Here is an 11,713-nt window from a genome sequence, read left to right as displayed (position 1 = left end):
AAAAAAACCAAGCTATAAAGCCTTCATTTGCTCTGTTAATAAGCATTAAAAGAAAAATATGAAGGGAATTTTAAATCTTTTAAAAAAAATTTAAACATAAATTCTTTAAGTCTTCATATACTCATATGGAAATTGTAGGTAACTTCATCACATTAAGAACTTGCTCCTGTCTGTTAATTTTCTTCTCCCAGTCATGTATTTACAAGTTTATTATGTTACTAAAATAACAGAACACACTTTCTAGTAATGTTGGGAGACTTTGAACATACTAACAGGTCACCTTACCTCCTTTTTTTGATCTTTTTTTTTTTCTTTTTTGAGGAAGAGAAATCTAGAATGTGAGGCAAAATCAAACAGTGAGTGTATCCTTATCCCATATTTGACAGCAGAACAAAAATGAGAGACCCCAGATCTTCTAGCCCCAGGTTTTGTACCTTGCCTCTAGAGAGCATTTCACTGCTGAGTAAAAGCAAAACAAGGGCTTTGCTCATCAAAGCATCTGCTTTAGCCAAGAGCTGCAGCCAGGTTTGCTAACACAGCTGTGTTTGGTAACATCAGGGGAAGGACACCTTCCGGGCCATTTCCATGACATATTCAGCACTAAGGCTCCTCTTCATATTTTGGCTGGAGACCTGAAAGCTGACCTGAAACCTGGGCACCGCTCTAGGGCTCCATGGCCTCTGAAGGTGACCACATATGTCACTTCTCTCCTGTCTGTGGCCACAGCAATGGAGTCTGGGGTTTTCAGCAGGTGATGCTTAGTGTGCCAGGACCGGTTCTGTGCCTACGTGGCTCTACCAAAGCCTCTGAGAGCTTTGTCACTGACTTCAGTGGCATCAACATTTCACTCCAAATAGAGATCTAGCCCAAAGGCAATAGATACAGTTTATTTAATGAAATGTTAGAGCAGAAGACTCTTTCCTGTGGCCTCAACTTTTAGTTTAAAGCACTTCAGATAATTTACTTTGGCTGTCAGGAAGTATCATTCTTAAGCCTGAGGTAATGGTTTTACTTCAATTTAGGTGCCTGATATCATCTGCCAGCTTTTTATCTTCAAATATCAAGTGTATTTTCATTGCATCTTTTGCACAGGCTATGTACGTATGATGCTATGCAATGAGGGGAAACAGAATGCGTGATTTTAAAATTATTCTTCTGTTCTTCTATTTTTTAATCTCCAGATGGTCCCTGGGACTGGTGATGTTTTCTTTAGGCCATATATTTCCTGCTTTAATTAGTTTACTTAACTAGCACACATCTGAGAGACACACACATGATCAGATAATGTCAGGTGCTAATATTTAATTGCTTTTACAAAATTAGAAGCAGATAAATGGCTGAATCATAATTGAATGATCTTATTAGAAGACAAGCTGATCAGTGTTGAATTGAAACCTGAGATTCCAATGTTTGCATTAATTTTACATCATCTGCAGCTGCTGTAAGGACAGCGAGCACAATGTGACTGCTGTGTTAGGGAGCAAGATCAAAGCTGGGTGACTGAGATCTGCCATCCATAATTATCAGCTGAGGGGCTGGCACAATTTGTATCACTACCAGTGATACAGTGGAGCAGTGAAGGAAACTATTGCATTGATTTATCACCTCCCAAGAAAAAAAAAATGCAGCAAACAGATCTTCTGAGTGTCATTTTGAAAGAAGTCGTATCTCTCTCCATCCCTGTCCCTCCACAGTGTGTGTGCTTGTGAGGAAGGACAGGTGGGCACCAAGGGTATCTACCCCTCCAGGGGCTCTGTCAGGAAACAGCTGGTAATTAGTGCCAAGAGCAGTAGGGATCTCGCACATATTTGTATGGATCAACTGACTGGAGCAAGACTGGGGCTTCTCCTTCTTGTGCCAGATTCAAAGGCTTTTATTGCTTGGTGAAAGATCTGAGCAAGGTAGAGTAAAATTCTTGGAATCTGCACCCTCTGTATGTGTTTTACCAGATGGCTATTGTTAACTGATGAATGTGAACTTATGGTTTTGCACAGCAATAGTAATTTTACTTGGGAGTTAAGATGGAGAAGAGTCATGCAGTACTTACAGGATCCCTTTTTACAAGGCCTGGGTTAGGAACCACAGCAATGAGGTGGGCAATTGTAAACACGGAGTTCAGTACATATGAAAAAAACAAATTCTTATGCAGTGTTATCCTTTGACAGCTGAGGCTCCTGAAAAATATGCAGCACATGTCGTAAATTAGTATTTTCCTTCTGATGTCACTTTAACAAGCTCTTTCTGGCAACAGTCTCTCAAGAAGGCCTTTTGGCAAGGCATAATTGGGAAATACATGCCTTGCATTGCAGCCATAACCTCTGACAAATTTTTGGGTTTGTTTTTACACCTGTTTAGCACCACATGCTTTTTAGGCCATGTTGTGAAGAGCCATCCAGCTACATTCTCAGCCCTTGATGCCTTGCTTTATTTCATGGTAATTGAGATATTAAGTGGTGAAGCAGAACCCTGAGAATTATTAGATGCGCATGATACAAGTAATGAACATCAGGAATACTGCTTTATAAGCAACTGTTCCCTGGAGACCCAATTTCTCAAGTACTCAGATGAAAATTATCTTCTACTTCAGCAATTAGTGGTGAGACAGGATGGGAACTTTGGGCAGGAATCTCCTTAAATTACAGGGGGATTTGGCTTGGTATCTGCATGTTTCTAACTCCAGCTGAGATCCCAAACCAGAGAAGGTTGTTTTCCTGCTCAGAAGGAGCAGCAACCTTTTCTGAATGGCTGATTTTGGGAAGGGTAGGATTCATGTTATTGTGGGTAGCAGAATTTCACGAGAGAAGTTCTCAGAATTCTTATGAAATAAAATCATAACTACAGTTTCAGATCTGAACCATCTCCCCTTTCTAATCCATGTCCACATTCTCAGATCACCTCCTCAGATACCCCTGAGGCAGAGAAGAAGGCCCCTGCAGTGCTCCATGCCCCACAGCACAGAGCCAAACTGACAGATGGTGATTGCAGAAAGGCAATCATGGAGCGGTTAGATAATGCTGTGATATCTGTATTCAGTGAGCCCTGAGAGCAAGCAGGCAAAACCGCTAGGTAAAAACAGCAAAGAAGTATTGCTGCCTTGCCAAGGCAAGCTTCCCACTCAACCCTAGGAGTCTTTTGCAGTCTGGAATGGAGCAAAGGCTGTGACTTTCTGACACTCCGCATGTGGAAGTCAATGCAGAATACATCTTAAAACCAGAGAGCTAATCTAACCAACTGAAGCCTTTTCTGCTTATTTTGCTTGTTTGTTTCTTTATTTATATTCCTTTTTTAGCTCCTTGGTCACCTGACACTTATTCTTCGTTCTCCTTACACTTACTTTCTGAGTCATTGCATGGAATTCTTCCTTTAGCTTGAGGTTATCTTTCTGGTTATGGTTATCATCATCACTTTTCTTGACCTCCTTATTTACCAAGACAGGATTGGTTCAGGATATCCATGAGATGCAGGTCCTGGTGGCTAGGAATGAGAGTATCTCTTTACATTTGCCCTGATTTTATAGTCTTCCTTTAGCATTAGCTATTGGCAAATGTTGAGCACCAGGTATGGGGCTAGGTGCACTTTCAGTTTGATCCACTGTGGGACAAGATATTGGGCAAAACAGGCTATTCTTTGGAGCCATTTTTGCTACACTATGTTCTTGTGCTTACTCCAGCTGTATTTGTTCCTATCACAAATCTATGTGACATTCCTTTTCTGCTCCTAAGCTCTGGTGATATTTATTCAGTCTTAAGTCTTCCTTTCTGCCCATCCTCCATCACTATACTTTGCCTATGCTACTTAACCCCACTTTTCTTGTAACTCTATGACATGCCTGTCACCCTCTGTCATTTTCTTGCAGTCCTGGGAACAGAATTGTTGTGATGCCAAACCTGTACCCAAGAAAGAAAAAATTTTCCATTACTGAGAGCAGTCTCTTCAGCTCCTGGCCACAGAAATGCAGACACATGTCTATCCAGCTGCCTTTCCACATGGCTACCAGTACAGGAGTCGTCTGGGATAATGTTGGCCAGGTACAAGTGTCTCTACTCCCATTCCTGTCCTTCCTCATTGCTCTGCTTGACTTTTGGCAATCTTACTCCTCTATTAAATTAGACTGTCCTTCACTGCATGTTGCCTTTGTCTGCTGTCTAACCTCCTTTCCCTGCCTGCCTTCATCTCTTAGTTTTACTCTCTCTTCCTTCCCTCACAGTATTCCCCATCTTTTTTCCTTCATGTTAAAGATCCATCTGGATCATTAAGGGTTTATTTCCATACTCTCACTTTTTAATTTCACCTTCAGTGTTTGCCATCACAATGGCATCAGCACCTTCCTGACTTGGTCCACACCAAGAGGAGAAATTTTTAGTGAAACCAAACCCCTAGGTTCATCCTTTCTGCTGTTTTTTACAGTTATCAGGAATCTTCTCCTTCTCTGACCTCTTTTAGCTCTCTTTCTGGACCTCTTCCTGTTCTTAATCATTCCTTTGTGGTGTTTTTGAAGGCCCTTTGGCACCACCTCCACCATCTCTCTGTATTTTCCCTACTCTGCTTCATTTATCAGTATGCAAGAAGGCGTAACTAAGCCAGTTATCCATGTCTAAAACTTGTCAGTTTTTTGGGTCTCTATGTCTCTATCCATTGTCTCTTCAGAGTTTCAGAGTCTCCTATGTTTTCTGTGGCTCCCCTGTGTTTCACATTGATTCTATGTCTCCTACATTTCCTTTGACAGAGATAAGTTCTCTTATCTACTCACAGCCACCCTTACTTTTGAGTCCCTATCTCCACTTCTCTATTACATCTATGATATTTTGACTTTTCTTTGTAGAACTGCACTGTGAATCTGTCATTTCTTCTCATTCAGGAATACCAAGACTACCAATTTTCACCCTCAGCCACTTATTTTCCATCTCCTTCCCCTTTGTTTAGTTTTCAAATTATTTTCATGCTTTCTACCATGTTCTCCTTTACCCCCAGGGAAACCTCACGACAAATTTCCACAAATTATCCTTCCACCCATTATCCTTCTTCAACTGCCTTTAAAAGCCCTGGCAACTATTAGACTGCAGGTGCATTCATAACACACCATCTATTAATCTGGCAAATCTAGACTTGCTGTACTCCCCATCTGTCTTTATACAAATGTCTTTGTTTTAATAATTCAATTAAAAGTGATTTGGAGCTAGGAGTCCCCTTTTACTTCTGTGTTTTATTAAATAACATAATGGAGGCTCAGTCTGCAGTTATAGAAATATTGCAATAACATGGTGATGCATGTAGCTGTTAGACACTCTGAATACTCTGTCTCCTGTTATCAGTTAGAATTGCCTAGTGATACTCTTCACTACTGATGCACTACTGAAAGTACTGCAACAACTGTGATGCTAGACCATTACGAATCTTGATACCCAAAACTGAGAAGAAAATAAATGTCTGCCAGGAAAGACTTATATGTGGGAAACAGCAATCCCTGCAAGCTGTTTGTTGCTGCCTCTACAGTCAAAGGCTATTATACAGTCCTGATGTCGTCTCTTGCTATCTGACTGACTGTCTGACTGACAGCTTCCCTTCTATTGAAGGTCAAATAATCTATTTCTGTCATAGCCAGATGATGGAAAACAGCTGAAGGTAACATAAGTCCTCCTCGCATAGAGCTTTAATCTCACTTTCTTATGATCCCAGTTTCGTTTTCTCTTTGTCCTCCCATTATGAAGTACTTTGTTTTAATTCCTTTCTCTACTTCTCCCTGTAACCTTTGTGTCATGGATTAGTCATGGAAGGGGAAGGAGAAGTGGAGGCAGAAAATGAGGAGGAGGTGTGTTAACTGTCTGTAAGGCTGCTGCAAAGACCAGTCTTTCAGCACAGCCTGGGACTGGTCAGGGTCCTGTGCTATTCATGACTCAGAGCTAAGAGTGAGTCAGAAAGGCTGACCCTACCTTGCTTGCTGCAAGGAATCACCTTCCTGTTCCATTTAGGGCAGCTAATCTGACCAGATCCTGTCTTTACCTTCCCAAAGAACTCAAGACAGGGTATAGGGTTTCAAATCAGATTATGTTGTGCTCTTCCCAGTTTTCTCAAATCATTACTGTGGCTATAGTTTGGTGTTCTTTATCTACTTATATGGGTAAGGAATTAATCAGTTCATTGAGCAGTTTCCAGCTATCTCTGTATCTGATTACTTCATGTTATCATGGCCACTCATAAAACTGCCTATCTGGAAATTCCCAGAATTCACAACCTGTATTTTCGATCCACTTACTTTGAGTTTGCAATATTATAGACACTTAGAGTCTATGCAAAGTCCAACTATTTTATTTTCCTGTGTTTCCTAGTCTTACTCTTGGTGGTGGTGATGTTGGGGGCTTGATCTACTACCCTTCCTGTCTGACAGTTGAGGCAGACATCTAATTGAGGGCAAAAAGGTTCACTAAAGAACAAGATCTAGATGCTCTAGTGAAGTTGCCATACAGTAGCTGCAATTCTTTCAGTGAATACCAGTTTAATCTCCTCTAAAGTTCTGATACAGCACATGCTGCTTTTCCTTTGGATGATGATGACAGGCTGCACACTAGTACCAGATTCACTCTTAGGTCTGAGTCCTGTAAGCACCTACTCAGGTCAATAGCTAGGTCCTTCAGCATCGGATGCAGATATTCCTGTTCTTCAGGAGCCTGGAGCCTCAAGCCACTATCCTGTACAGTCACTGCACCTGACAGGGTCTGGACATGCATTTCAGGGAACAACAGGCAAGAGGTAAATGAAGGGCCTTGCTGCATCCCCAGTTACATCATTTCCAAATGAACTGCATTTTTCCATCAGTCTTGACAAACATAACGGCATGATCTTGGCTACACACCACTGGGAGATGTCCCCTTGGTGACAAGACCTTGTGCTGAGACTTCTTTACCAGGATTATCTGAAAAGGTCCCCAGCAGAGCAGCTTCTCACTGCCATCTCCCCTTCCAAGCTTTTCTTTGATTGTTACTTGAGATTCCTCAGGGAAAGAAGAATGTCTGTAAGAAACACTTACTTGAAATAGAAGAAAATTGCCAAGGAAATCAACAGGGATGTTATAGACAAAGCATGGCCAACGATTGCCATATAATATAGTATGAACGCCATCTGCAATTTAAGAAGAAGAAAACGCAAACATGAACAATCTGCAGGCACTTGGGGATTTTTCTCATTAAGGAAGAATCTACAAAATCAACCTCCCATTTTGTAATTATTTTCCAATGGAATGCTCTTTTTCTATATAATTTTAAATCAGCAATCTATTAAATAGCATGAAGTCTACATATATCATGCCCTAAAGATAAGTGTTTCTTACATGTGTTGATCTGTTCCTGATACACTGAAGAAAATGGTGAGATCCCTGCTCACACTATGTGTCACTAACTTTCCCAAGCTCTAGGAGAGCATAGCAAACATAATGCATTCAGATTTTCAATATGCCCATGAGAAGTTTTCACACACAAGCACACACCAAAAATTGTTAAAGAAAACAGGTTGCTGCAGGATTTGTAAACAGGTTTTATGGTTTGAAAGCAGCTTAAACAACAGAGATCAAAAGCTTATTGGTCACTTTTGGAGATGAGTGAGTAGTTAAATGCCTTCAGGACTTGTATTAGGGCTGGGGCTTTGTTCAACATATTCATCAGTGATCTGGTGCAGAGAAACATACAAGTTTCTAGGTGATACTTAGGTCTTCCAGATAATAGTGAGGGTCTCACACAACTGAGGCAAGACAAGAAGATGCCATATGAGCTTTAATACAGAAAAAAGTGGTCTGATAGACCTAGAGACAAATGGTCTAAACCCTGCCTACACAATGCTGAACTCAGAACTGGAAACCAAACTCAGGAAGCAGATCTTGGAGTCCTAACCAGTTCTCTGAATCATTGCCTACACTACGCAATGAAAGCCAAAAAGTCAGCAAAACATTAGCAATGATCAAAAAAGGCACTGAGGGTAGAACACCATCATGCCTCTGTCTAAAATTTGCACCAGAGACTACAAATGTACATGTGTTTCTAGTCTCCACATCTTATGGACACGGCAGAGCTAGGAAAGGTGCAAAGAAGGCAACTAAAATAGTAGAGGTAGAATTTCTCTGGGTTCAAATGCTGGAATTCTCTTTGCAGAGGAGAAGTCAGAGGGGGCCAGTTGTGGAACAAAATTGCAGGACAGCACCTGAGTTTCAGAATGTTGAGGTACTTAAATGCCACAATTTGGTCCCAACCAAGCTCTTGAGCATCACCTAGCCATCACGGGAGTGCAGAAGGCTAAATGACATGCCAGGCTTTGCCACTGCAGCTTCGCAGAAAGCACTGACATAGTATCAGCCTGTCTGGAAAAAAAAGACTGGAGGCCTTAGTTCCTTTGATGGGTTTATTTTCTTTTCAGCTCTACTTCACTCATTTTTATTTTGCTGTATGAGCAATTTTCCTTTTTTTCAGTGATTAGGTGATTTGCTTTCTGTAGCCCTAAGTTTTGCCACTCACATTTTTTTTGGTGTGTCCAAGTAATATTAAACTTTCACTTGAGAACAAATACGAACACAATTCTGAATATGAAGCCATTCTTCTTTGTAAAGGTGCACATCTTCTTATCTAGTTTGTCCTTCAGTCATTTTACAACTTTGGAATAAGCTTCTGCTTTCATTAACCTAGGTGCTAGTGGCCTGATTCAGATTTAAACCAGTCACATTTACAGAGGTCCATGTAGAAGAGACATGATCTGAGTGTAAATACCATCCACCAAGATATGGAAAACTATGCATATTAACTGCAAATACCCTAGGTCTCCTAGTTTTCCTTCACAAAGACTAACCACATTGCTAGTGAGTGCAAATGCTTGACAACTTGTTCTGAGAGCACCAGCAACCCCAGAGAGGGCAAACCCAAGTGTAGAAAAGATGAGACAACTTTCTGAATACACAGTAGAGGGAGAGGTTTTCACCTGTGTGATTGTGACATTTCTTCCACTCCAAACTACTATTAATGTTTGCTATGTTTTTTTCATGATATTAAATTGATATATCTTTTAAAGCCTGAATTTAATTTACAGGTGACCTGTTCAAAATATATTGTTTTACTGTGTATCCTCTATACAATCCTTAGTCTGAAACAGCTAGAAGTAGGAAAGGCTTCCAGATAGCTACATGCAAGCCTATGTGCAACCCTGAGGACTCTTGGTTATTCAACCTACCTATTTTTCAGCTTATAATTGCTAAATCAATTGTACATCTGGGATTCAGCAACTGCATTTTTGATTACTCCATGTAAACTTACTATGGCAACTGCTTAAAACAGCTTCCCAAATCTAATGATGGCAACTCAGAACAGACTGAACTGTCAGCTAACAAAATGTATGTTCTATCATTGCATTTTTAAGAACTGGCTTCAATTATTTTGTAAGTGATGTCTCAAAAGTATAGAATGTTGATATTGTTCACTGCAAACAAATAATGAACTATTTTACTACTTGGAGCACTCCTTGAACTGGCAACCTGGCATGTCCCTTCTGACATATAGGACTTAGAAGATGCTGACTCATCAAACTTTTAGTTTATTCAGATTTTTCATACTGGGCTTAGAAAACTTATATGGTTTTTTCGTTCTCCTAGAATTCTTCTCTTGAGGAAAGAGAATTCTCTAAGAGTAATACCTCCTACTCAGTTAATTATATTATCCATAGGTATGTTGAAATACCCTACAAATGAAGAACACTCCTGTTTTTTGAAGGCTTGGATTAAAGGTCATGATCTAACTTGGCATTTCTACAAGGACAGATACTTTCTGCATTTTCCATCATTTTTCATTTCAGAAAAACCTTGATATGAGTATAATTTTCCTTTGTGTTCTATCTGCTCTTTGCTTGAATTATGTTCAAAACTGTTCTTCTTGAAGGCATGGATAATAGGTAACAGAGCTACATTTTTTGCCTTCCTACACAGGCCAACATCTGGAAAAATTATATTTTTATGGTGCTTCCATAGAATGACTTTGTGAGCTCATATTGTTACTCTTATTCTCTCTTTGTCACATAGGTAAGCCCCATTTGAACATGATGGTTTCTCAAGCTGCAAAAACCTTCAGAATTCACTTCCTGCCTAGTCCAGTAGACTTCTCCAAGGCCCTTTAGGCTGGATCAATACTAAATATTACTACATTCTGCTTTTTGGCTGCATAAACAAAGATCCTCCAACACAAACCCCAAATCAAATCACTTCTTGAATCTTTTCCTTCCATGATTCCAAATAGTCACAAATTATTCTGTCACAAATCTGTAATCAGATTTTCCTGGAGCTCCACTCACATTTGAGAAATATGTTTATTTTCATAAGCTTTTCTAACTTAATTTTTTTAAGGTCTTCTCAGTTTTCTCTCTACTTATTTCTTCTGGTGCTTTTATATTTAGTTCTCTTTCAGTTTAGCATCTTGCTTTTGGAAATATTGCTGCAAATGCTTAACTAATTATTGTAAATACTTTCAATGACTTCAGTGAAAGTGTCAAAGTTAAATGTGTTCAAGCTCGTAGGATTTTTTGGATTAATGATAGCCTCATAAATATTTATTTTCAAAGAGCATGAATCCAGGGTGAAAGAAAAATAATTTTAATTTACATTAATATTTCCAGCCCTGTAGAGAAGACATCAACAATTTGGAATATTATTGTTAAAGAAAGTAAAATTGAGATTCTAAAAAAATTTTTTAACTGTTGGACAATCAGGAAAAATCACAGGAATTAAAAATGTATTTGAAAAATACTGCAAAACTTGTCACAGGAAGTGCTACTAAATTATCCACCCCTTAGCAGACCTAGATTTAGGCTTGAGCAATGAGTGAAAATCACAAGAACAATGTTCTTAAAATCTTGCGCAACAAATAAAGCTGAAAGATTAGGACTATTCTGGTCTTTCTTACATCTTTTACTGCTAGCCCAGCCCCAAACCATTTCAAAACAACCACTGCCTCTTTAACTGCAACATACCTTCAGTTTTTCAGAGGTGAAAGAGTTGCACAGGGTGTAGTTGGACCAAGTTCGGTTGCTCTCAGGATGGCGGAACCAGTTTCCAGTTTCATCACAGTATTTTGAAGCCCTCTCTGATGATAAATTGCAGTAACAGTTATTATAACATATGCATAATACACATTTAGAAATCCCTTAAAAATAATTTCTTTGTTTGGAAATAAAACTCTTCAATTTGTGCAATTAGTGTACATCTTGCAGGTTTGTTGTTTTGGGGTTTTTCCGAGCTTCATCTGGTGGTACACTTGTTTATCTTTCTCCTTTGGCCTTGAATGAACACACTAGAATATATATCTCAGCCTTCATTCAGATGCAATTATTTATGTGATAATCATCCATTTAAAGAGGCTGTTGAAAGCTGATTATGGAAGAGAAAGTAACCTCAGGCACTGATGCCAGACCTGAAGGAAGCATGCAGGGTTTCATGTATCAAGTGAAGTAATGTGTTAAAAATACTCCATAGATAAAGGGCAGCAAGTAGTGTAAACAAGAGCCTGAGTGTCTCTGTTGCTGGTTCCTGTGCCACAGGTGGCTCTCGCATACTTCCAAAAAGCCCTGCCATATGGATTGCTCTCCAGCCTCATGCTCCTCCACATGTCCTTCTACTGTGGTGGTGGGGTATTAGGGTTTCAGCACTGTGCAGCTCTGAAGGACACCTGGAGTCACAGATGTGTGCTGTGTCTGG

General features: G+C 39.8%; 1 protein-coding gene across 1 annotated transcript in view; it reads right to left on the bottom strand.

The window, feature by feature from the left end:
• The window catches only part of LOC103802264 (calcitonin receptor-like), a 68,887-nt gene that overhangs the window by 36,928 nt on the left and 20,246 nt on the right, over window positions 1–11,713 (bottom strand). The window contains exons 4-6 of the mRNA XM_009074722.1: window positions 10,990–11,102; window positions 7,025–7,116; window positions 2,048–2,174 (exon numbers count right to left, since the gene is read on the bottom strand). Of these exons, the coding sequence (XP_009072970.1) occupies window positions 2,048–2,174; window positions 7,025–7,116; window positions 10,990–11,102 (332 nt within the window). The remainder of the gene's footprint in view (window positions 1–2,047; window positions 2,175–7,024; window positions 7,117–10,989; window positions 11,103–11,713) is intronic.

The sequence above is a fragment of the Acanthisitta chloris genome, unplaced genomic scaffold (assembly GCF_000695815.1).
Source record: "Acanthisitta chloris isolate BGI_N310 unplaced genomic scaffold, ASM69581v1 scaffold2315, whole genome shotgun sequence".
In the NCBI taxonomy this organism is placed as follows: Eukaryota; Metazoa; Chordata; class Aves; order Passeriformes; family Acanthisittidae; genus Acanthisitta; species Acanthisitta chloris.
Note: the sequence above shows the minus strand (reverse complement) of the source record. Positions and strands in the feature narration are given on the sequence as shown.